The sequence below is a fragment of the Nothobranchius furzeri genome, chromosome 2, assembly GCF_043380555.1.
Source record: "Nothobranchius furzeri strain GRZ-AD chromosome 2, NfurGRZ-RIMD1, whole genome shotgun sequence".
Classification (NCBI taxonomy): domain Eukaryota; kingdom Metazoa; phylum Chordata; class Actinopteri; order Cyprinodontiformes; family Nothobranchiidae; genus Nothobranchius; species Nothobranchius furzeri.
Window position 1 is genome coordinate 4,090,064 of NC_091742.1, and position 24,480 is coordinate 4,114,543.

At 40.8% G+C, this 24,480-nt stretch overlaps 1 protein-coding gene across 13 annotated transcripts in view; it reads right to left on the reverse strand.

Annotated features, from left to right (window-relative positions):
* The window catches only part of utrn (utrophin), a 208,672-nt gene that overhangs the window by 80,423 nt on the left and 103,769 nt on the right, over positions 1-24,480 (reverse strand). For 12 of the 13 annotated variants that reach the window (XM_015947254.3, XM_015947253.3, XM_015947261.3 and 9 more), the window contains one exon: positions 2,522-2,694. In XM_015947254.3, coding sequence (XP_015802740.3) covers positions 2,522-2,694 — 173 coding nt within the window. Of the gene's footprint in view, positions 1-2,521; positions 2,695-6,290; positions 6,440-24,480 lie in introns of those variants that run through there. The other variant, XM_070543143.1, reaches the window with a different exon arrangement.

The window sequence follows — 24,480 nt, forward strand, 5'->3', positions numbered from 1 at the left end:
GGTTGATTGGTTGGGTGGTTGGTTGGTTGATTGGGTGGTTGGTTGGTTGGGTGGTTGGGTAGTTGGTTCGTTGTTGATTGGTTGGTTGACTGGGTGGTTGGTTGGTTGATTGGGTGGTTGGGTGGTTGGTTGGTTGATTGGGTGGTTGGTTGGTTGGTTGGTTGGGTAGTTGGTTCGTTGTTGATTGGTTGGTTGACTGGGTGGTTGGTTGGTTGATTGGGTGGTTGGTTGGTTGGTTCGTTGTTGATTGGTTGGTTGACTGGGTGGTTGGTTGGTTGATTGGGTGGTTGGTTGGATGATTGGGTGGTTGGTTGGTTGGTTGGTTGATGCCAATTAATAAAATAACTGCATTGCAAGAAAATCCCGTCTAAGTAAATGTCTCTTTAAAAGCGTTTTTGATAGTTGAAGGGTTTTATCAGCAGACGGCTACTAGTATTCCAGTAGTTTTGTCTAGTGGTGGAAGTCAATGGAGGAGTTTGATATGGTGTCAGAAATAATGAAAACTTCTATAGGGACAAATTATTAGGTTAGCTGTCAAATTGTGCCTTGAAATGATTGACTTGACTTTAGCTGTAAGTAGTTTGTGATTGAATATCCGACTTCCATTTACTGAAGAGTATTCTACCAATTGGTGTAATAGTTTACATCTGTTAAAAAATTAATCCAAAAACGGTAATTAAGAGAGCAATTGGGGGTCTTGATTACACCATTATTGCCAAATATTGTGATATCAGTTAAAAACAAACTACATATTCCCAGCTCTTTTCTTTCCCTTCTATCATAAGAACCCTCACAACACAGTGAGGGTCCATCTCTATTATTATTGAAATATGATAATCTACAGCTAACACATAATCCCACCATGAACAGGTTGGTGCTCTTTTTATTAGTACCATGTAGTAACACGCCTGAAAAGAGTAACAAGTGCGAAACAAAGACAAATACACTGACAAAATAGTGCTACAACCTTGGTTTGAGCTCAACTGATGAATGTGATGCTGATGAAAATACGTTCTTCAAAAAATACTTTAGCTCCTTTTAGATTGCCCAGCCTTGAGTCACCCTGACGTTGCAGAATCATAACAACGGATGCAGACTTGTCTTCTTTGTCGGGTGAATCTATTACTGCGAATCATTTATGTGCAGACGCACCAAAAAAGGGGTCTTACTGCTCAAATCCAGTCGCATTACTGGGCTCAGTGTTATAAATCAGCTGCTTGTTTCATGGTGAAGTTTTGTGGCAAGAAAAATAAGTTTCTAAAGGAAATGATGCAAAATGATCTACAGACAGAAGTGCACGTTGTGAGCAATTAAAAAAGAAAATAAATGAATGTGTCAATAATCACATTAACTCTACATTGTTTTGTATTTTCTGCTGTAAGCAGCACACTATCTGAATCACGCAGATGTGTTTTAATGCATTTGAGACTACACCTAAATATAAACCTGATATTTCTGAGACATAATGAGCTATGGTGAACCAGTGTGTGTGTGTAGAGATGTGTGTGGTTCCACTTTAGCAGCTTGGTGTAGTTTGCATGTAATGTAATCAAGGTAGACACAATGGGTGCCGTGTGTAATGACCTGTGCTCTGGTGCAGCACTTCTCAAATTGGATGCTGCACATTCATTAAAATGAAGCGAATGGAAAAGCTTCCCGTTGAGAATAAAAGCAGCAGATCTTATATTAATTCAAAAACTCAGGCACACCATTTTCCTTACAATTCTGATTCAACCACACCAAAACTTTGGTGCTAATTTAAATCCAATTACCGACTCGTAGATTTATCTCTTTATTTCTGTAAATTTAAAGTATTATCGGGGCAGCTGAGCTGAGGTTGGAGCATAAAGGAGTCGATTCACACCACAGGAAAATAAAATAAAGTAAAAGCACCAACCCCAACTAAAACCTGAGGTTCTTTCTTCAGAGTGAACAAGAACATAGCGTAAAGCATGTAGGAAAGAGAATAAGCTTGACTTGAGGCACAGTGTGACAAACAGTAGAAGCCAGGATGTAGAAAATAGCATGTCGCCTTGAATCACAAATGTATTCCTCCTGTCTGTATTCGCTCAGGGCTCGAAGAGTCAGAAAACTTGAGTAGGAAGAGGCCAAAGTAAAGGATTTGAATACAATATGTAAAACAGAAGCATAATCACACTGATTAAAGTGAAAATCTCACATTTATGCCACCATGTTTGTCTTGAGGAAAACAAATTTTTGTTCCAACCGAGCACTTCGTGTTCCAATGATCAGATCACACAAGTCTACTGATAAACTTCAGTAATATTATGAAATGAATAAAAACATTAAGAGAGCTCCTTAAACCACTGCTGTGACACGGTTGTTCTCCAAGAAACTGACCCTAAACGGAACCGGGTGAAAGAAAAATGCTTCATGGTAGGAGCACTTTCAACCATGTGGAGTTTTCCATGTTTCCTGTTTCCTCCCACAGTACAAAAACACAGAACTCTGACTAGAATAAACTGGGTACCGAAAATGAATGAATGATTGTTTTTCTTACCGAATGTTGGCTGATTTGGTTTTCAGGTCGCTCCAGCGTTGGTTCATGTCATCCAGTCTGTGTTGGAGGAGCACGGCTTCCTCCGAGTTGCCCAGTGCTTTGACCATCTTGGACTTGTTCCCATCCACGCTCTTATAGATGTCATTGTGGGCATCAATCTCAGCCTGGATGTCCTACGAATACAAAGATTTCATTCATTGAGTGAAAACTAGAGAATACTCAATAACATCCCACATTTTATAAAATAAAAGTTTAGATTGCTTAGACCAGTGATCCCCAACTCCCTTGCCCGGGGGTCATTATCACCATGATTTGGTCGTTTCCCTACTCCATCACATTTGATTCACCTGTTCAGCAGCTCATCAGGCTCTGCAGAAGCCTGTTAATCACCTGCTGATTAAAATCTAGTGTGTCGGATTAGGTAAACAACTAAAACATGCTAGATACAGGTCCTTGGGGAAGGGGGTTAGGGATCACTGGCTTAGACTGTCATGACCATGTTCATATCTTGCACAGATTAGTCTTGGGTTAATGGCCCATTGCACACGTCCACTGGGCAGAAAACGTTACATTTCCATGCAATGTCCTCAAGGCACTTTAACTAAAAATGTATAATGTCCACCCTGTCACCAACTTGGCAAGCCAACTTGTAAGACTCTAAGTAATGCCTGCCATCATAACTCTGCTGCAAATTTAAAAGTTAAATGGGGGCTATGCCAAAGCAAATTTAGCTAATTTATGCTGGAATACGTAGTTATGTTTGTCATTTTGAAGTATCTTTGGCTACTAGAGATCCCAGCATTCAACGTGGTGATGAAGCATGACTTCTCCATGTGTGACTGTGGGTGTGAGTGTACTAAACACAGCATATCTCTTACACAACCACATCTCAAAGAGTAGGAGGGTGTTTGTTTGAGAGTGTTGAACCACATGGGAGAGTGACGCAAGCATAGGATTCAGTCAAATGTTTTATTTTTAGACGTGCAAAACTGCTCCATTTTCTTCTCTCCCGCCATCTCAGCTGGGACTCCCCTCACTTTCTCTTTTTTCAGCTGAAGATAAAGACTCCAAAAACGTATAGATGAGTGTACCATTGCCTCGGGCACAGAGACAGGCTTCAAACTGGGACAAAAACAAGTATAAATAGAGGAGGGAGTGATGAGTCTTTAAGTCTAATCACTTTACAGAGTATTATGAAATTAGTCTGGACATCAAACATTAAACTGAACGTCTGTGTATAGTTGATTGTTATCAAAACTGCTGTTCCTTTATTGAACACTTGAGGCTCATTCCAAAAGCAAGTCAATCATCACCCTTAAAGGAATCGATTACTTGTTTAATCAATACATTTGCAGTGGTCTCTAGTAGGAATTAATGCCTTGCAGGCAGTACTTAGGGCACATAACCCATCTAGGATTTTCTAATCCTAGAGTGTCACCATCTATTTTCTATCAGAAGCTAATGCAGGAGATAGGTGTAGGAGACTATTTTCATGTTCAGCCTGCATGGAAAAACTCAAGAGTGACCAATTATAATCTGAAAAACAGAAAATAAAAAGCTAAATATGTTTATTCTGTCAACCACATCTTTAAGTTAACTGGTCCAAAGGTATGGAAGGAATAAGACTGTCAGAAACATTTTAGGACTTTGTATTGTTAATGCACAGGAGGTAAATTCTGATATAAACCACACATTTTAATCCTAATTACCCCATAAGTCATGCGTCATTCTAAGGGAAACAACTTTGACAGTCTTCAAATGACTGCGCAAAACACTGCAGGGTTCTATCTTAGATCCATCACTCATTTGTCAAAGCTCTCTACTAAAGTGACAAACGGTGAAAGCTCAATGCCGAACTCCAGATCTAAAAACAGAAGTCCAAAAACAAATGGGTCATGTCACGCTGGCTACATCCATCTTTCATATACGCAGTATCATTATGACATTCGTGTAGATGAAACCAGAAAGCATGGAACCTAAAAAGGAACTTGCTGTTCTCCAAGTGGATCTGGTATTACATGATTGTTGAAACACAATCCAACCCCTCAGATTTAAATCATATTGTGCATCTGAGAGATGAGCACACCTGAAAAAGGTAGTTTACTAAAATTCAGACACAACAATCTCATTTATCTAAAAATACACTAGCATCTAAGAAAATGTTCTGCTATCTCCAGAGCATCAATAAACATTTACAAAGGTTAAACTAATCTCTCCACCGTCATTGGTGACAATAATGACTCATTAGGACCTCCTCTTCTTGAAGGTCATAGACTAGAGTGATACAGAGAAACAGTTAGACCGTGTGAGGACGACGCAGAAAGATGGAGACAGAACCAGATGGACAAACTTAAAGCTAAAGACAGAAAAAATTATTTGTGAATGAGCCAGCTGGCTGTGTTTCAAGTCATTACTCGAGTGCTTCCTTTTCCTTTTTTTTCTATTGCACTTCGGCTCCCACGTGTAGTAGACTTCACACACACACACACACACACACACACACACACACACACACACACACACACACACACACACACACACACACACACACAAGTGCATTCATTCACAAGACAGAAAGCCCAGACTGAGAGGGCAAACATATTCATTTACAAAGCAACCTTTAGATTTCATTTCACCCTGTGATTGAACGCTTAGAGCCAGTAGTTTATGTATGTCAGTGTGTTTCCTTAAGGGCTCAGATACAGAGACACATTATTTTCTCTCCCTCTATACACACACACACATACACACACACAAAGAAAACATCTGTATGCCATAAGTCCTCATGTCAGAAACAACTGGACTCTGTTTGCCACTATTCCATATTAGTCATGAGTTACTGATTCAGACATGAGATGTTATTACAGTCATTAAACGTAGAAAATGTTTGTAATCATGTAGAAGCAAGTGAATTTGTCAAACTTACAAAAAGTGAATTAAAAACCTTGAGGGCTATTGAGTAGGATATGCAAGAGTGAGGAAAAGAGTAGCAAATGAATAGTTTAACTATAATTGCAGAAAAGCAGTCAAATTTGCTGTTCTGAATTTCTGATCATTTTAATTTTATACAAAATAGCAGTTTTTGATTGAACAATAACCCCAACTAAGCCAAAGCATCCTTTACACAAGTTTCAGACTATTAACACAATGTTCTCCACCACCTACAGGACTTATTAGAAAACCTTCCTAAATATGAAAGCAGTCGTGTCAAGTTCAGTGTATTCACCTTGTCTAGTTTCTGCATCCCTAAAATGCCCTCCTGTATCTTCAATATGTTCAGTATGTTAGCTACAAGTTGCCACAAAGCTCAGCACAACATCATCGTCATGAATAATATTGCCACGTTCCACCCAGGACCACAATATGACACCAGCACAATAAAGGCTCCATCCTCACTAGAAGAAAGAAGAAGAAACTGTTTTTTAATATTGCGCGTCTTACGATATAAATCCCAAGGCACTTGTGGGGGATTGTTTTGTGTATGGTCCAAACCACTGTTGACTCTTCTTGTGCTATCATATATTTGTAATAAGTGCATAAAGACCCTGCCAAAACCCTACAAACACCATCCACCTTCTACACATCTTTACACCGTACAAGGCTACAGTTTATAAGCTTGACCCTTTCTTCAAGAAACCAAAGAAGTCCAGTTGCCTTCATTCAAATCCCTTTGCTTTACCTTTAGCTGGATTCTTCGCTAGATTACTTCTAATTTCCTTTTGACGTAACAATAAAACAGACTGTATAAATCACATGTAGATATGTATACCTGTTCCAACCTTCTGAGCAGTTCTTGCAAACTGAAGTTCAAGCCAATCATTATGGACTGTGAGCTGTGGCTCCTCCCACTCCCCCTCAGGCTCTACATCTTCTCTGCTGTCAAAAAGTATCCAATGACTTTAAAGGTGTGGAGAAAACAGTTGAGTCCTCCAGTGGTTACGATCAACATATAAACCGTCAAGATCAAGGTTGAAATCAGCGGTTTTTCCAGGCTTTAAACGAGAATCAATCCAACAAAAAAGAAACAAAGAAGTTGTAAAAAGTTCAAACATAGATGGGTCAAATCCAGGTCGCAGTCCAAAAGCAGGCGACTGATGCACTTCACACACTCCTTGGCAGCACTCTTTCATGTGTGCCGGTGCATGTGTTCGCCCAATCCCAGTCCATGTCAGTAGCATCCTTCTCTGATAGGCAGCCACGTTGAAGGGGTTACAGACACCCCGCAGCCATGGTGGGTCTTGGATGTTTTGACGATGGGTGCCAGTAGAGTTTGGATGAAGTCACAGCTGAAGGCAGACATTAGACTTCTTCTAGCCAAGAACAGGGGACTGAAACCAATGAGGAAATCCAAGAAATCTTGGGTGGAGGTCAGGAGTGTGAAGATAACAGCTCATCTCGAGGGACGCTTGGGCTTCCGTGGACCTCCGAGTGGCTGAGGACAGGTTTGCCGTTCTCCTTTGGCCCCGCTGTGCTTCCCTTCCTCCACTTCCCTTCTGGGCATGAAAGAAGCTGTTTACACGATGTCCAGCCATCCAATCCAGGGCAGGGCCAAGGCAGTTGTGCTCAATTACTGAGATAAAAACCCTCATATTCCTGCCAGCCACACTTCAAGAAGAGAGTCAGCTGCACAAAGAGGCACATGGTTTGTCCTCTGATTCCCCCAGGTATCAGTAACAAAGGCTCAAAGAGGTACCTCGGTGTCTCCCTCACTAGCTGCCCCTTAGGTCTCAAGCCTCAGTCTGGTCTCGCTCTATCACACCCTCCTAATCACTGCCAAGGCTGGGCCACTTAGTCAAAGAATGCCTTCTTCTTTCTGTTGGAGCCACATGTTCGCAGAGAGCTGCCTGGGGCTCAGCATCACAATCCTGGGCAGGAAGCCTGAGTAGCTGGCCTCTGAGTCTGAGCTTTGCTGATCATTTTGCTCATGGCTGAAAAACTAAAATAGAAAAGAGATGAACCGTCTTTTCATTCCAGTGAGAAGAGGAAACTATCTTAAAAAAATGACCAAAGTCTTTATGGTCCCTGATGGGATCATGCCAACTTACAAGCTGGTATCCCCATTTCTCTCCCATCCGCTGTTGCTCCTGATCTGGCTGGCCACTAGCCCCCGTCTATCACACAGCTGTTTATTATTTTAATCAGTATCCTCCCTTCCCCTCCTCTTTCTACCTCTCTCTCTCTCTCCCCCAAACCAGTCCAACACACAACACACACCCACTTCCTGAGGCCTGAACAAGCAGAGAGGGTGGCAAAAGGGGCAAAGTTTCAGAGACAAAGTGGCAGAAGTTTTAACATTTATAAGTAATGATAAATTACATCTGAAAGAAATCCTGACAACAGGAAATTTTTGTTTAAATTATGGAGTAAATACAAATATTGTATTATCCAGTTTACTTTTCATCGATTTGAAGGAAAATTTGACTGTTTTACTTGCTTTTAGCACCCCCTAGTACCTGTTATTATTTCTCTGTGGTAATTTAACTGTGAGTTTGTCTTTTTAACACCTTAATCTAACAGCTGAAATGTCTCCCCAGCCTTCTTTAGCTTCGACAGGAGCGGTTCATCACTAAATGGAACAAATCAGCTGCGTTTACAATCTATCTAAAACAAACAGGCAACGTGCTGGTCCAACAGGAGGCAATATTTGGGCCACAGAGTACTAAAGAACATGTTTTAAAAAGATGAAAAAGTTGCATAGTATACCTTTAACAGTCAGCAGGACATGGCAAACTCCAAAAACTCCTCCAGCGCAAAAACTAAATGCTGTACGGAGGTTTGAGTCTAAAGGGCTCCGTTAAAAAGCACAACGTATATTAGACGTGTGTGTGTGTGTGTGTGTGTGTGTGCGCGCATGCGTGCGTGCGTGCGTGTGTGTGTGTGTGTGTGTGTGTGTGTGTGTGGCAGCATTTTAACCAGCAGAGCAGATATGAGGAGAGCATCAAAGCCATTCAGACAGATGGCTGTCAAGTGAGCAGGAAAAAACAACACAATTCAACCTTGAATATTCATAAGTCAAACACTTTGAAGTGCGCCTAGCTAATAAAAATTATTTACATACTTGAGGGTCTTTAAGTGTTTTTGATGTGTGCTGAGGATTTCTGTTTGAGGGGTTTATTTAACTGAAGGATGTAAAATTAGATGCTGTGAAATGGCACGTTTCAAAACCACAACTAATTCAATGAGGAGTGGAAGGAAAATAAGTAATGCAACACATTTGACAATTCTGTATTTATTAAGGGTTAAGATAATTAGATCCAAGAAGAAAAAAACTGAAATCCGTGAAATACAGTGGTGTGCGGCTCGAGGCAAGAGGGATGTGAAGTTTAACGTTAGGGAACTGAGCTAAAGGTAGTAGGAGTATTACAAAGGGAACGCTCCACATTCCTCGAGTAAAAGGAGAAATATATGGCTCAGGAGTTTACACTTGACTTAATGATTGATGAGAACCAATCTGAGGAAGCATAGATAAAATATAAGCAGAAGAAAATATAAGGCGGAAAAGGAAAGTTTCAGTCTAGAAAATGTCATTTCTGAATAATCGTGACCTAACGTGCCACATTTTACCCAGTAGCTTTTTACTTAAATATCTTACTCCATTATTGACTTATTGAGAACGACTGTGGTAACCACCATAAATGGGAGTTGACCCTAAAAGTTATAGATTAAAATCAAATGTTTGAGAGGTTTTTAAAAATACCTCCAGTGGTTAATGAGTTTTGGTAACAAACACAAGCACACATGTTTAAATAAACACCTTTAGCCTTTCATCTGTGTCTGATAAATGTGATTACTCATATTTGTTGATATAGTATAAATATAAATTGTTTATATAATTAGAATTTGTAACTATCTGATGCAAACCTCTCATACAATAGTAAATGAAGTTCAACATTGCACAGATATATGTTGGTTGATTCGTCCTGAAGAAAGTAAAAAATGATCCTTTTATCTGATTTTAACGTGAAAGAAAAGAAAGAAAGAACGAAAGAAAACAATCTTTTATATAAGAAGAACACAATCTTTTATATAGTGCCTCGCAAGATAAAAGTCACAAGGTGTTAACATTAAAATATAAAAACAATAAATAAATAACACAGTTTAGACTTATGTTCCTTCTTTTTTTATGTCTTTGGAAAAATAACATTTCTGTAAACTTTAAGCATGTTTTGTTGAATTTTTTGTAATTTTTCCCACTCACCTAAATGATCTTCAAGCGCTTCTGTCATGGTCTGAGGTAAGTGGTCACCACCTGACCATCTGAGCTTAATTGCAGGTGAGTGGTGCTGAGCAGAGACAGCAGCAGCTGTTTCCCAATCACCAGGGGCGGGCTATTTAAGGAGCTGGCAGACGACACCACAACGCCAGATGATTACTCACTTTGGTTTACAACCAAGTGGAGAATCGCTAGCCAGAACATTCGAGTTTGTAGCTACGTAGCTTTTGAGTCCCTAATCTTGTTCCTCCTCCTCAGGTATTCCAGCCACCATCATCTACTGCAATAACCTCCAGGACCTCTCCCGAGCCCACGTCTGCTTGTTTCCCATCCACCTCGCTCTCCCAATGCTCACTACTCCTGGAACTCTGGAAAACCAGCCATTTGAGCTCTCGAGCCACCACCTCGCCTTGAAGCTCACCACCTCCTCAGATCTGTCTCCCTGAGCACTCGGCCACAAGCCACTACTCTCTATAAAACTTCCACTACCGATCTACAGTCAGTAACTCTCCTCTCAAGCCCAAGCTCTTCTACACACATTGTGTGCGTTCTCAGTTCTCCTTTAATAAGCTCTTTCTTTTGCTTGATTCCCTGTGTTTGAGACTGATTCTTCATGTCCTGGGTCAAAAAACTCACCGCTAACATGACAGTTTCAGCACATCTGCTTATAAAACTTTTTTTTTTCAATTTATCAGTGTTTATTAAATCTTAGTGATAATGCGGTTTATTGCCCAATGACGTCAAGTGTTTGTGTTTAAGTTGAATGTAAGTATAGCCGATCAACACTCGCTCAGTTTTTTCCCTCCTATTTTATCCTGAAAAAGCTTAGAAAACTGCCGACGCCTTTGAAAAACGTCACTCACATTAAAAAGCAAGAAGTGATTTCTGTGATATTTAGATGTTTTCTCCCAACGAGCTCATTTTCACAGCATGCATCTAATTTCAGTCAAGCATTAGATGCAGACAGGAAATTGTACGCATGCTGTGAAGCCAGTGCAGTAACAATAGGAAGAAAAACAGACTAAAGGACTAGCTGGTGAAAATGGGTAAAAGGCTTCAGAACTGCTGCTTTTACAGGAACCGAAACAAAAATATCAATAAATCTTGTAGAGAAACTTTAGGTTTTATTTTTTTCTGACAGGTTTTTTTAAAAGAGCAGAAAGTATGTATTTGATCAAACAAATTAAGATTCTCCCATCTAATATGACCTAAATATTAAGAAATTACACAAAATGAAACAGTGGGTGGAAGACTAGCATCTATTTTAGGAAACTATTGAGGGATTACAGACGGCGAAAACATGAGCAAACACAAACACAGTCACCTAAGAGCACAAATAACTATCACAGAACAGCACAGCAGCAACTTGATTCCTGAAATCCCACTTAATCCAGGATTTCTGCCTCTCTGATGTATAAACTCTTAAAAATCAATGGAGCTGCATCATCCTTCTGTGATCCACATCTAATGAGGTCACTTCCTGTATCCCAGTTATATCATCAACACTCCACTTCCTGTTAGAAAGGCAGAATCCCTCTGGGAAAGGCCAGTGCATCGAAGGGATGCGTGTTCATGTAGATGTGAGAGCATTTTTTGCAGTTTATTTGGAAAAGATTGTAATGAGAACACAAACAATTTAGATCCTTTAATTAGGTAGAGGTTTATACACTATAAAAATTTAAATGTTGAATTTTCTTAACCCAGTTATCTCAACTGGTTCCAATAAACCTAGCTGCTTAAAAGTGGAGTAATATTAGAGATGCGCAATTTATCAGCATCAAAATAAATATCAGCCGATGTTAGTCATTTTTAGCATATCGGTATTGGTTTGATAAATAAAACTGGGCTAACTAATATTTTTTTCCATTTTCTTCCCGTTTGTGTATCTTTTTCAGAGGGTGAGGCGGGGTGACAATGGGAAGTCAATTAGTAGATGTTGCATTTCATTGTAATATCGAGATGTTGGTAATTGAAAAAGTAGCTTGAGATATTGTTAGAGCTGAATATTTACTTGTAAATCACCATTATTCCTGATACTAAAAAGATGATGTGGCTTCTTAGAGATTCAAGAAATAACTTCTGGGTCGCTAATGTAACTGGCTTGGGTTCTTTACAAAACACTGCTACGTTTTGACAGATGCAGCGCCGACTCCACCCTGATCCGCCAACCTCGCAGTCTCTCAAATAATAAACAAAGACTATGTCCCTCTTCGGCCATTTTAAAAGGAGCAAAACTGACAACCCCCCAGCCAGCTGTAAAGGAAATCTGTTTCAATGTAACTTTCATTCCAACATAATTGAGACATTAGAATGTTTTGTGATTTTTTCACTGTGAAATTGTTACATAGTGTACCTTTAATTGAAAACTCAGGTCAGGGAGTTTAAGATTTTTGGCGTCTGCCTGATCAATCCCGGTGGCTGTCTGGTGGGGTCTGGGTCCCTGGGCTCTGCTGGGTCCCCGGCGGGGGTGGTCGCCCCTGGGTCCTGGGTCGCTGGGTCCCGGGCTCGGCTGGCTAGGGGGTGGGAGGCTGCAGGCGGGCCTGCTGCCGTTATCTCCCGGGACTCTCTCGGGGGGGGGGGGGGGGCTTTTCTGGTCGCAGTCTCCCTGGAGTTCCTGCGCTCTGGGGCAACTCCTGGATCTCTGGGACTTGGAGCTCCCTCCGTCTCCTGCGCATCTTAAGGGGGCAGATCTGTGGTCCCTCACACTCTATTGGTCGCTCCTATAGAGAAACCTTACATAAACAAGCACGTGTGCACACACAGGTGCTCACATGGTGCTCTCATAAGTATGGACTTGGGCACATTCAACACATGTCTTAAGGCTGTGGTGGGCACTTAATGCACTGTGATTTATTATCGTGTGATTGTTCAGTTAAACCATGTTGATTTTATATTTCTTCATCAAGTTGACGCAGTGATTGGATCGTGTTGTATTGTTGTTGTGCCCCATTTTTTTCTTCTCTCTTTCTGCAGGTCTAGAAGCAGACTCTTGTTCATTATTGTTTTTTTTTGTGGACTTTGCAATCTACTGTCATCTCACGCCTCGATTACTGCAATGCCCTTCTAACTGGTCTTCCAGGCTGTACTGTGAGACCTCTTCAAATCGTTCAGAACGCAGCGGTGCGTCTGGTCTTCAATCAGCCAAAAAGAGCACACGTCACCCCTCTGTTCACTGAGCTCCACTGGCTACCGCTAGCAGCATACATCAAATTCAAATTGCTAACACTAGCATACAAAGTCCGAGATGGTACGGCTCCCATCTACCTGAATCCTCTTGCAAAGGCTTACGTCTCGGCCCGGCCGCTCCGGTCATCACAGGATCGTCGGCTAGCAGTGCCTACACCACGCTCAGGACAATCCAGACTTTTCTCATGCATCGTTCCACAAATGTGGAATGACCTTCCAAGCACTACCAGAACAGCGGCTTCCTTTTCAATTTTCAAGAAACTCCTGAAGACCCTGCTCTTCAGAGAGCATCTTCTTAACTAGCACCTTCCCTGCACCCGTCCCCCCTTCTCTACTGTCCACTCCTTGTTCCCTCCGCTCCATGATTGATGTGAAGTTGTTTTTATTGTTGTTGTTAGCCTCAAGGGCAACATGCCGATTATCACTTGTAAGTCGCTTTGGACAAAAGTGTCTGCTAAATACATAAACATTAACATAACAGCGATTTTAAAATCGGATATCAATATCAGCCTACATTTTCACATCAGTGCATCCGTGAGTAATATGCAATGTTAAATGTGTTCAAAGTAAATGTATATTATTCTGTATTTTTAAGCAACAACAATTAGTGGAACCAGTTGACATAACTTGGTGGGTTAGGGTTTTGCTGCTAAACTTCAAAGTCCCCCAAATGGGGGCGTTAGGACCAAAGGGTTGGGGGATGGGTGGAAAGGTCTGGTGGTCAGGATGTGGCCCACATGCCGCCAGTGGAGGTTCACTGGTTTAGAGAGTAAAAGTGAACTTTATTATATGACCAGAGCTTCTCACAAACACTCAGATTTAATTCCCTTGGAAAAAAAGAATAGATTCCTCGTCACTTTGAGGACGACAAATCGATAAAAAGCTAAATCCAACAGATTGGACTAAATGACGCAGCTTGCATCATCTGAACTCGTTCACACCGTATCTCCTAAAATAATGACTCGCACAGTGTTTGGCTCAGGGCTGTGTTAAAATGGATTTTATACAAGACAAACCAGCTGGCAGGAATGATGTGAGATGCTAAACAAATTATTTGTTCAGTTCGTTCATGAAAACGTTTGTCCTGATGAAAGTCTTACAAATCGCTGTACAACTACATTTCTGCACAAGTCCAAGAAACTGCTATAAAAAAGTAACGGATTGTGATGCAAACAGTAAATTAAAAGTGGTAAAACTCGCGTCTGGAAGTGTTAACTACTAGCCACAATTGACAGCTGACCTTCACTGGTCACACAGATGTTGTTAGAGAAGGAACCAGAGTTACAAAGGTCTCACACACACACACACACACACACACACACACACACACACTTACACACACCTCCGAAAACTTACTACAGGGGTTCCAGCATAGCTCACGATCCATAAGCTCATAACCAGAAGCAAGGAACACCAGAATTCATATGCTGGCTCCTAAACGAGTGAGAGGAAATTGATTGTGAGTGCTGCAAGCGCCTAGTTCAGTAAACAACTATCGATCTCAGAGAGACGTTTTAGTGTCATCACAACATTCTCGGAAGATAACCTAAAGATGGAGGTAAAACACATGTTTGAGAAGCAGAGTGGAGCGACCTCACCAACAAACTCATCTCATAACCCTCTAACTGCAGTGCAATACAAGCCACTCCGTCTGACCACTTGAATTATTTAAATAACTAGTTGCAAAGGAAAAAATCTTTATTTTGCATTAGCAGTAAAATTGTTCATGTGGCTTTAAGAGGGAAACCATAAACATGAAGGTTGTGATTAAATATGGATGAAATTACAGCCAGTGCTGTCACACACAGACGTGCTTTATTCCCCTTTTTATCCCTTTGTGTTTAGGTGAGCAGACCTACAATTAACAGAGAAAATGCCAAAATGAAATGCTGTCTGTAATTATAGAAAGAGCTGACTGGTAGATTTGTGTGTGTAATGTAAATATCTTATTTTTCAGAGACACTTCTGTAATCTGAACAATATAAAATTGTCTAAACACCAGTAAACACTAGAAAGGGTTACTGCTCCTCTGCCCTACTGGTTCAAAGAGGGATTACAACTGTCGTAAACAACCAAGCTGTAGCTAGCGCTAACAATGTGCTAACACAATCACAAACCAATTAATGCTAAAATAAACCACAAAGTAAAACAATCCAGACTGTTGGACAAGAAATATTATTACTTACATGTCCAGTTGCAACAAAGCCAGGTCATTATTAGCCCATGATTATGTAGAATCCTTCAGCTCCCTCAATCTTGTAGAGGGTAAATATTGTTGCTTTTAAGGGATGTGATTACTGACATTTTGTGTATGGTGGGGTGTTCTGATGTCCATAATAAGTATTGGTCTGAGTGTGTTGGTTTCCTATATGTGTTTATGTTTAGGGTCCCGTCGGTCTGCCTGATTCGGAGAATCGGACAGGGGAGAGCGGGCAGCAGAGGGCGACAACGTCCTCTGCTGCCCGCGGATAAACGGAGAAGGAAGTGACGCCACCATCAGCGTCAGCTCTGAAGATGTTTGCAGCCGCAAACGAAACCGTCAGCAAAGTAAAGAAAAACCTTATCTGTGTTTAAAAAAGAACCAAAAATGGAATTAGAAGACAAACACAGCAAGAATGTGCAAAAGTTGTGAACATTAAGTTTACCAAATACTGCACTGGGTGGCCAGTGCACCTTTGAAAACCTGTCGCTCTGACATGATTGTTTATGGGGTGATTGTTGGGATCGAATTTAAAGAAGACCAAGAATGCAGTTTATCAGCAATCTAAAACTGACATTTGAGCCTCTATAAAGCATATAAAATTTTGTTGGAACTTAAAATGTCCCAGGAGCCCTGAGAAATGGCCAACTAAAACATGCATAATAAGACTCATTATAAAAGGTCCTGTTTTCCTCACCCACTTTGCCAGTGTGTGTGTGTGTGTGTGTGTGTGTGTGTGTGTGTGTGTGTGTGTGTGTGTGTGTGTGTGTGTGTGTGTGTGTGTGTGTGTGTGTGTGTGTGTGTGTGTGTGTGTGTGTGTTGCAGGATTTGAACTTGAAAGCAGAAACTAAACTACAGGCTTCTGGTCTCTAGCACATCAGCATGTGAGAAAAGAGGTGACAAGACCGGGTCATGAGTTTCACTTAAAAGGTACAATGTGTAGTTTTTATCGATTATCTCTGGAAATATCTATCTAAATATTGTTAAAAATAAATTAAATGATGCCCAGTTGTTGAAAACTGTTGTCGGCTTCTTAACATATAACCATAAAAATCAGGTCTAAAATACATGGGAGCGGGTCTAAGCATGAGGGCGACACCATATTAGATGCCATGTTTCCTTCTACGGGAGTCTGTGAGGACAAAATGCATTTACAGATTTGTAACAAACGGTTACAAAACGTTCACCATTCATAAACGTTGTTGTTTTACACATTTACCCCATTACTCATTGCCACTGATGAAAGGGAGTCTGATGTGCTTGTCATTTTGCTGAAGTTTGCACTCCCTAGGGCTTTTTGACCCTAATGGGGCTCCGTTGGTAAGGTCTTACCAACACAAAAATACAGCTTGCTTACAACAATTTAGGTATCTACTGGCCCCTATCACCAGGAAAAATACACACCTTTAATGATTCGTTATTCCTTCTACAAAAGTATTAAAAGATCACTTTGTAGAATTATGTTATTGACATCAAAATAATACAGTAAAGTGGATGAATAAGGAAGGAATATTTGAGCAAGAAGCTTCAGAAAGCTCATAACAGTCTAAAATTAGTTGATAAACACAGATGTTAGTGCCAAACTGATGCTTATTAATTATACTAAAATATAAGAAAAGCATCAAATTAAAATAAAGGATATGACTATTTTTAAGACTATACCACATATGTAAGAGAGCGGATTTTAAACCCCAAACCCACAAATCCATTAAAGAAAAATATACGTTTCTGATCAAAGCAGCAATGTTCACACAGGAAAATATGTATGAAATCACATATTCTGTAAGTTACTGTCATAAAAACCCTTCATCAACCCCCAGCTTTCGATATTACTGCAGTCCTCAGGAGTAAAAATGTAAAAACAACAAAAGCATGACCTTAAAATCCTCCAGCACCATAAACTCTTATAAACTCAACACCTACTGTTTACAGTAGGCTTTACTGAAGTGTGAGGCCCGCTGCTAAGTTCTGGTGTGACATTCACTTTCGGCCTCTGAATGAAACAATTTATTCAGAGTTCACGCCGTTCAGTGGACGGGAAGTGTTTCTGAATTGCAGTTGGCCCCCTGCTGGTTGGAGTCCTTCTTTGAGCGTGCACAGAGGAAATACTCTTGACACTTTTCTGTGTACCCTTAAATAACTCTCCTATTGATCTCACTGGGAGGCACACAGTGATCTCAAGATGATGCCTGGGAATTAAAACGTCATTATATTTAAGAATCAATAAATAGTAGGCTTCTCGTTGATTGAACTATGTTTCAATCGATAACCACACGCCACATTCCGCTTCTTCCTGCATCAGTCTCGATTTAATCGCGACATATTTCGGTGTGATAAACCAGTAAGACAGAAAACAGCAAAAGGGAGCACTCATTTTATGATGCACATTTACATTTGGGTTATGGGGCATAACTTCACTCCACAGACTGTTCCCATCTGGTCCCCTAAGGGATGGGCTGCTGGGTGGGACACCACATCGATTCAGCTCAGAGGAAAGATAAGAAACTAACGTTTCCAGCACACCCACATGCTTCTAGGATACCATTCTGACATTCCTAGAGAGCCACAGTACAGTTTCTGTGTTGTTTAACTCACCAAATATGGTCACAGACTAATATTTAATACAAGCAGGTGTGACAGGAAAACAAAGGGGTGGTGGAGGTTGTCTGAGCCAACCCAGAGGGGGTACTCCATTTCCACGAACTTGCAGTGACCCACATCACAGCTGAGATTTAGACGACGGCTGTTGGGAGTCTTATTTCCTGAAATTTGGACACCTCGCCTTGGATTGGATAACAGCAACATTGATGTTTTATCTCCACAAATAGTTCAAGCCCGGAAGAGCTTCTGTCATGTGGTGAAGATGCTAATGCTAACGGTTAGCACATACTAGTCGGGAACTTCTCCGCCGTTTCCTGGACACTAAACCAACAACAGCCTTCCCCATCGTGAGTCAAGATGGGTGAGACCATGAGTGTTAAGTGAGTGTGTGATGTAGATCGGTCAGGATTTTCTAATCCTAGAGTTTCACGTCTATTTTCTATCAGAAGCTACTGCAGGAGACAGGTGTAGGAGACTATTTTCATGTTCAACCTGCTGAGTTATAATAAGAAATAAGATATTTTTTAATTGTTTTTTATAATGTTCCACACCATTCATCCTTATTATTTCAGGAAAACACAATCATCATAAGTGTGATCAACACTATGGTTAGCAGCATCACATCTTAATAAACAACTTCATGCTTATTGAGAATCTGCTTTCTAAAGATTAGGATTCAATAAAAATGACAAGGAAACATGAAAATGTATCTGATGGGTTAGAAAGGTTTTACTTCTCACCATTATGCAATTATATTTAGTTGGATACAGTACAACAGAACACGCGTACACCCATGCCAACGTGTCAAGAGACGATGTTTTATTTGCTGGATGCACAGTTGGAGCGCCTGTACCTCCTATAGGTAGAGGCAGCTCAGACTCTGACACAGTGGGTGCCTAAGTGTATGATGAGCTCTTTTACTGTAATGCGGTTTTCCCGTTCCACAGCTTGTGTTTTTCCTCTCTTCTCCGCTTCAGCTTCTTCACCCTTCAAACCATGAAAACTGCTCATCCCTTTTGTTAGTCGTATTCATCTTCCTTCATTCGCTCCTGTTAACTCCTCTATACAGTACATGTTCTCCTCACCCCACCGCCTCATAGTCAGGTTCCCAACCAGGGAAAGTGAGAGAGATGTCTAACCTCTGCGGGTCGTCCTCCCCCTCAGCTCCTATTACCACAACAACTGGTTGACGGTGGGCTTATTACCTCCAGGAATGTTTACTGTAGGTAAGCTGTCTCTCTCCACAGCCTTTTGCTGGGCTCAATTACTTCACCCATCAGTCACACGACTCTGGCTGGATGCTGTGTCTTTATTTGTTTCCCTCGGCTGCCCTCTTCCTATACCACCCCGCTGCTGCTAACCTGAAACCACCCGTTTAATGGTGTGTAATCTGCAGTGCTTAGATTCAGATTAGATTCAACTCGGTGTCATCGCAGCAGGAGCATATCAAATTTAATTTATCAAATTTTTTTTTGTTTTTGGTTCAAATTGCATAATTTCCCACGTACATGGCTGGTCTTTTAAATTCCGCCTCCCACGGAGAACCCATTACAAGTTTTCATGAATGTCAACAGCGTTCAGCACCACTCCTTACATCGGAGAGGGTTTGCAAATATATTGTGTCATCTAGAGCTTTTCTTCCTCACGGATGAGCACACAGGTGCTTCTTCTCTCCACTGAAATGAAAACGGCTGAATCAAAACGAGCAAGCCCGCTTTGTGGTCTGCATGGTTTCCTTCGTTGTAAAGTTTTTAATCTTCAGAAATACCTGTAACAGAGAAGGAAATTTTACCTAGCTGTCACAAATGGAAAATGTATGCTTAAATGAACAATTTTGACCGTGTCTTTTGTGGCACAAATCTCTTGAGTTTCACACAGACAACATCTCTTCACCGTATTAGGCATAGCCACAGGAATCCGTTTTAGCTTAGCAAAATCCTAAAGTCAGGATAGTGCAATCTCCAAACTTCTCCTCCAGAGAAAGAATAATTTTCTTCCTTTTTTAAAAGATGTACAGCTTTGCAGGAACTTGAGACGCATAAACCACCAACACTGGCAGCCCCAGGGCTTTCGCTGTCACTGCTGCTACTCAGCAGCTTTTCTGTCAAACTCACTGACAACAAGGAAAAAAGACTTTCTTTTTCAGTATTATGCACTGTATTCAGAACTGAAATCGGAGCAAGAATCCTTAAGTTTTACACAAGCTGCCCAATTACTGAGGCGTGTTGTATTTAGTAAAAAAAAAAAAAAAAAAAACAATGCTCCATGGAGAACGAATGATCATAAATCTGCAAACTTTTAACAAAACTCCAACAAACATGTAAAATCAAAAACCAGCATCATTCCTGCTCATTAACTTACCTTTCACTTAAATAAATGTTATCACTTTACAAACTACTCCCTCATCCTTTTCAATGACGTTCCCACAAACACGCAGTCGCGCCGTTCATCATGCAGTGATGGGACAAGCGATGGTATAATGAAACTCCCACCTCTCCCATGACGACAGGGTCATTTAAGGATAGGCTGTTGTGCAGACAAATCTATTACTGCTCTACATAACTCTTCAGTGGGACGAGTGTCTTTACAGCTTTTTATGAAGATGAAACTAGAAGTAAACTGATTTTAGAGGAGATTGTATTTTACAGGATTAATGTAACAAACTCACGGCTGATTTCAGTGAGCTTACTGAGTGACTCCTCTCCTCTGCAGGGTTTGTGGAGATGGTTGTAAATACATAAATTACACTTGAAGAAAGGCTTTGATCTGCAGTTTAACAACAGAAAACAGCAAGCCATGAGTGGGAAAACACTCAGAAAAGATATCTTCATTTTTAAATGACTGAAGCATGATACATGGATCCTTAGTAAGGGTCCATCTTTTAGGCAGAAGTGCATATCATATATTTATCAAACACAAACTCTGACTAATGCAACAGCCAACCAGGTCACACCTAGGATTTGGACACTAGACATAACTAGATGATTAGATTTCAAGCAAACATGCTTTCAAAAGTTATATGAAGGACTGCATTTCACCTGCCAACATTATGCACAATCTCTATGATCTGTTGGCACTAAAAATGTGTTGTGAAGGACTCTCAGCCAATAACACACCAGATTCTGACTCAATAACTGTAAAAGGGACTGACCCAACTGTGTGCCGACATATATTTGCTGTGTGACCATCTTGACTTGGACTGTCTCCAAAAAATAATCCGTTTTACTGTAGATGGATGTCCAGTGAAGAGTTTATGAGATAACCTGTGCATCATTTGTTCTATTTTCAATTGGAAACAAAAACTCAAAAATGAAAAGGTCATTTGTTTTTTGTTATTTGTCTTTATTGATATTTTCAATCTTAATCTTGGATCAAAAATATGTAATGGAAAAACGTGCTGCAGGCCGGAATTTGATTTTATTATTTCATGTGTCGGGTTTATATGGACATGTGTCGTACTGATGTAGTTATTAAATTCAAATTTAAAGATACTTTATTAATCCCAGAGGGAAATTAGAGTTTCAGTACACACAATTCTGAGATCAGACATATATACATAGACACATGACAAGAATTGGGTGACTGTGGTCATTCGCAACCCGAGTCGCGCTACCGTAATAGATCAAGAGGGTTTATATGAGGATAGAGTCAGGGGGAGGGGAAAAAAGGCACTTCAGTTACCCTCCACAGAGAGGGCAGCTTTGCTATGCAAAAAAACACCTCAGACAGAAATGCACACAGACTTCAGACATTACACAACATAACCCCAAAATTCCACTATCTCCGCTCCGCTCCGCCACCGCTCGCTTCCAGACTCAAATTATACTAAGCCCGCTCTACAACGGCTCCGCTCCGGTGCGGAGACCTGAGGTGCGTAAACAGGCATGCACGGGATTTTCTAGATCTTGCGATACAGTCCGAGCAATAAACGCGGAAGTTAGATCCATACACCCGTTGTGTGGGAGAAGCATCGAAATGAACTGTTTAATCTGCCCATCATTTGTGTTGAGAGATCAGCAGTGTTTGGATCAACAAAGTGTGACTATTTTGATAGTGGAAACTGTATTTATGGCTTACTTTTGTGCATTTAAAGTTCAACCGCCATTGATAGTTGTTAAAAGTTGTTAAATCTGTGCATATGAAACAAAAAACGCCTTTTGTTTATCGATTTATTGTGAAATAACGGAAGTTGTGCTTGCTCCCTTTCCTGTTGGGCGGTTGTGATTTCTGTCCATTGACTGCGGAGGTGCTCCGGCGTCCGGCAAAAATAGAATCGATCCTATTTTTGCCGGACAGCGGAACGGCGGGCAGCGCACTGCGCCGCACGGCCGCAGTAGTGGAACAGCTCTGATTGACTACAACGGGACAGTTTTTGCTGCGGAGTTCGTGCCGGAGCGGAGCGGAGATAGTGGAATTTTGGGGTAAGTGTCCACTAGGTGGGAAGGTAGGGTTGGGACTCTCCTCACTTCAGTGCCTGCAGCCGCATGGGGCAGCACTCATCACCTCTGTTTGGACAGGGGAGGGAGATAATGGGTTAGAAAGCACAGTGACTCCTAGATACGGTTCCACGGCCTTCACCGGTCTCAGTCCCGCCCAGGCTGGGATAGGGAGAAAGAGTTTCCATAGCGACGACAACATTCCACATTTCTTCTGAGGGGGGAATTTTCACTTCAGCCTCACAGGCTCCAAGGGCACCAGATTCAGATAATTGATCTGTTCATATTTATGTTTTCCATTTAGCTACAGAAATGGGTTTTAGGAGAATTAAAGGTGTGGTTGACTGAAAATAGTTTTTTAAATTATGATTTCTGATTATAATCGGTCATTCTGAGTTTATCATGCAGTCCGACATGAAAACAGGTTCCTACACCTATCTCCTGCATTAGCCTCTGATAGAAAGTAGCAGGTGAAATACTAGGATTTGTAAATCCCCACATTCCTATGTCACACTGTGACCGCCCAGAGGAAGTCTTTTTAAAGTTTTTTTTTTTTTTTGCTGTGAGGAGAGAGAGAGGAGAGTGTCTTGGTTATAGTGACTTTGCAACATGGCTGAATGCATTCTGTTAGCCAATCAGAAGCGAGGTGTGTGGATATCATTATTAATAATGAGTAATACTGGTGTTTTCAGTCCACCTCAACACCAGCAAAGTTCTGCATCTCAGAACAGGAGCATCATAGCTTTTTTTAATGACCATAAGACATTGATTTGCACTAAAGAACACTGTAAATGTATTGAATAAACCACACCTTTAAGTAGTCAGCTGTTTTCAGGTGTATTTAATCTAAGGCAGACTCAGACAGAACTAGCAGCAATGCTAGCAATCTGCGCTAACAGTGTGCTAACAGGACATCTGGAAACGATCACACAGCTGCTTACCTATTGTGAACCTGGTTTATTGAGCATTAACGTTTATTTTAATGGAGCTGACATGATTTGTCCTGTAATTTAAAGTTCTTGGTTTGTTGACATTGTTACGTGCGATCCAACATGAGAATAATAAACATGACACTTTCTGCTGTCACCCACAGACTGAACGATAAAGTAACAACACTACACGACTATTTCAAAACATTTCCACATCTAGTTAGTTGGAACTGAATTTCCTGTCTGGTCTGATCTGAATTGCTGAGCTTGACGTGTCCACATGCGTAGCGCATAAAAAAGAACATGGCGCATGAATTTAGAGGACACATTAGATACGCACCCCTGCATGCCACATTGGAAACAACAAACCCTGGTCAACTGGTTAACTGCTTAGCTGCCCATTGAGCTTTGCAGGTGTTACATCCAATAGGAAGCCTGAGTCAGGTGATTAGAATGAACTAATGTATTGCAGGAATCTAATATCCACATATGATGATGCACAGTTGCAAGTGCACATTAAACAGAGATTAATAGTCAACAAAACAAAACAATAAAGAAAAACATGTTATAAAGCTTATTACACAACAATCAGGATTAAAGAAAGCAATCAGCGATTTGAGCTGCCTAATCATCAGACATTAAAGTCAGGGTATAGAATTGGATTACTAAAAGTGGTTTCATTACAAATGAATCCTCTAGAGGTTACATGTTGTTTGACAGGACCAATTATAGTGGACCTGCCTCTTCTGTGTTCAGGCCCCAAAAAACTGATGATGTTACATAAAACTGTTCATGAGTTGGACTGCACCGGCTGAGAAGTCATTCAGGATAAAGTTTGCCTCACCTTGTACCAAACTTTGTGCTGATCTACTCACAAAATGGTATATTAGACACAAAATCTTAAACAAAGACAGCACAAAACACAGCTGAAAGAAATCAGGGCACACACCAGTAAAATGTTTGAAGAGAGGACACGGTGATGACAGATTTTAACTTGTAAGTACACCAGAGGGTGAATCTGCATTGACAGGGGTGGGGGTGATGCATAAACATCAGAAAGACAGTGAGTGGCCTAAAAAGTCTGACATTTCCGTTTCTGCTAGATTTGCACAGAGGGAATTCATTTTGCTCTTTTACAAAAATGTACACATCCTCCAGTTTGATCTGTCAGATCATTTTTTCCTTCCCCAACACCTTTGGAGAGATCAGAGGCAAGAAATTAGACTCTTCAGAGCTTAAAAACTCAATTAGTTTAAATTAGGAGAGACAAAATCAATAAGTGTGTGAAAGTACGATTACAAGAGGTGCTTAAAGCAGAAAGCATGCTTGTGAGTTGTGAATTTGATGTGTGGGAGAGCGTAGGTGAGATTCTGAATGTCTTTGCATGACTGCAG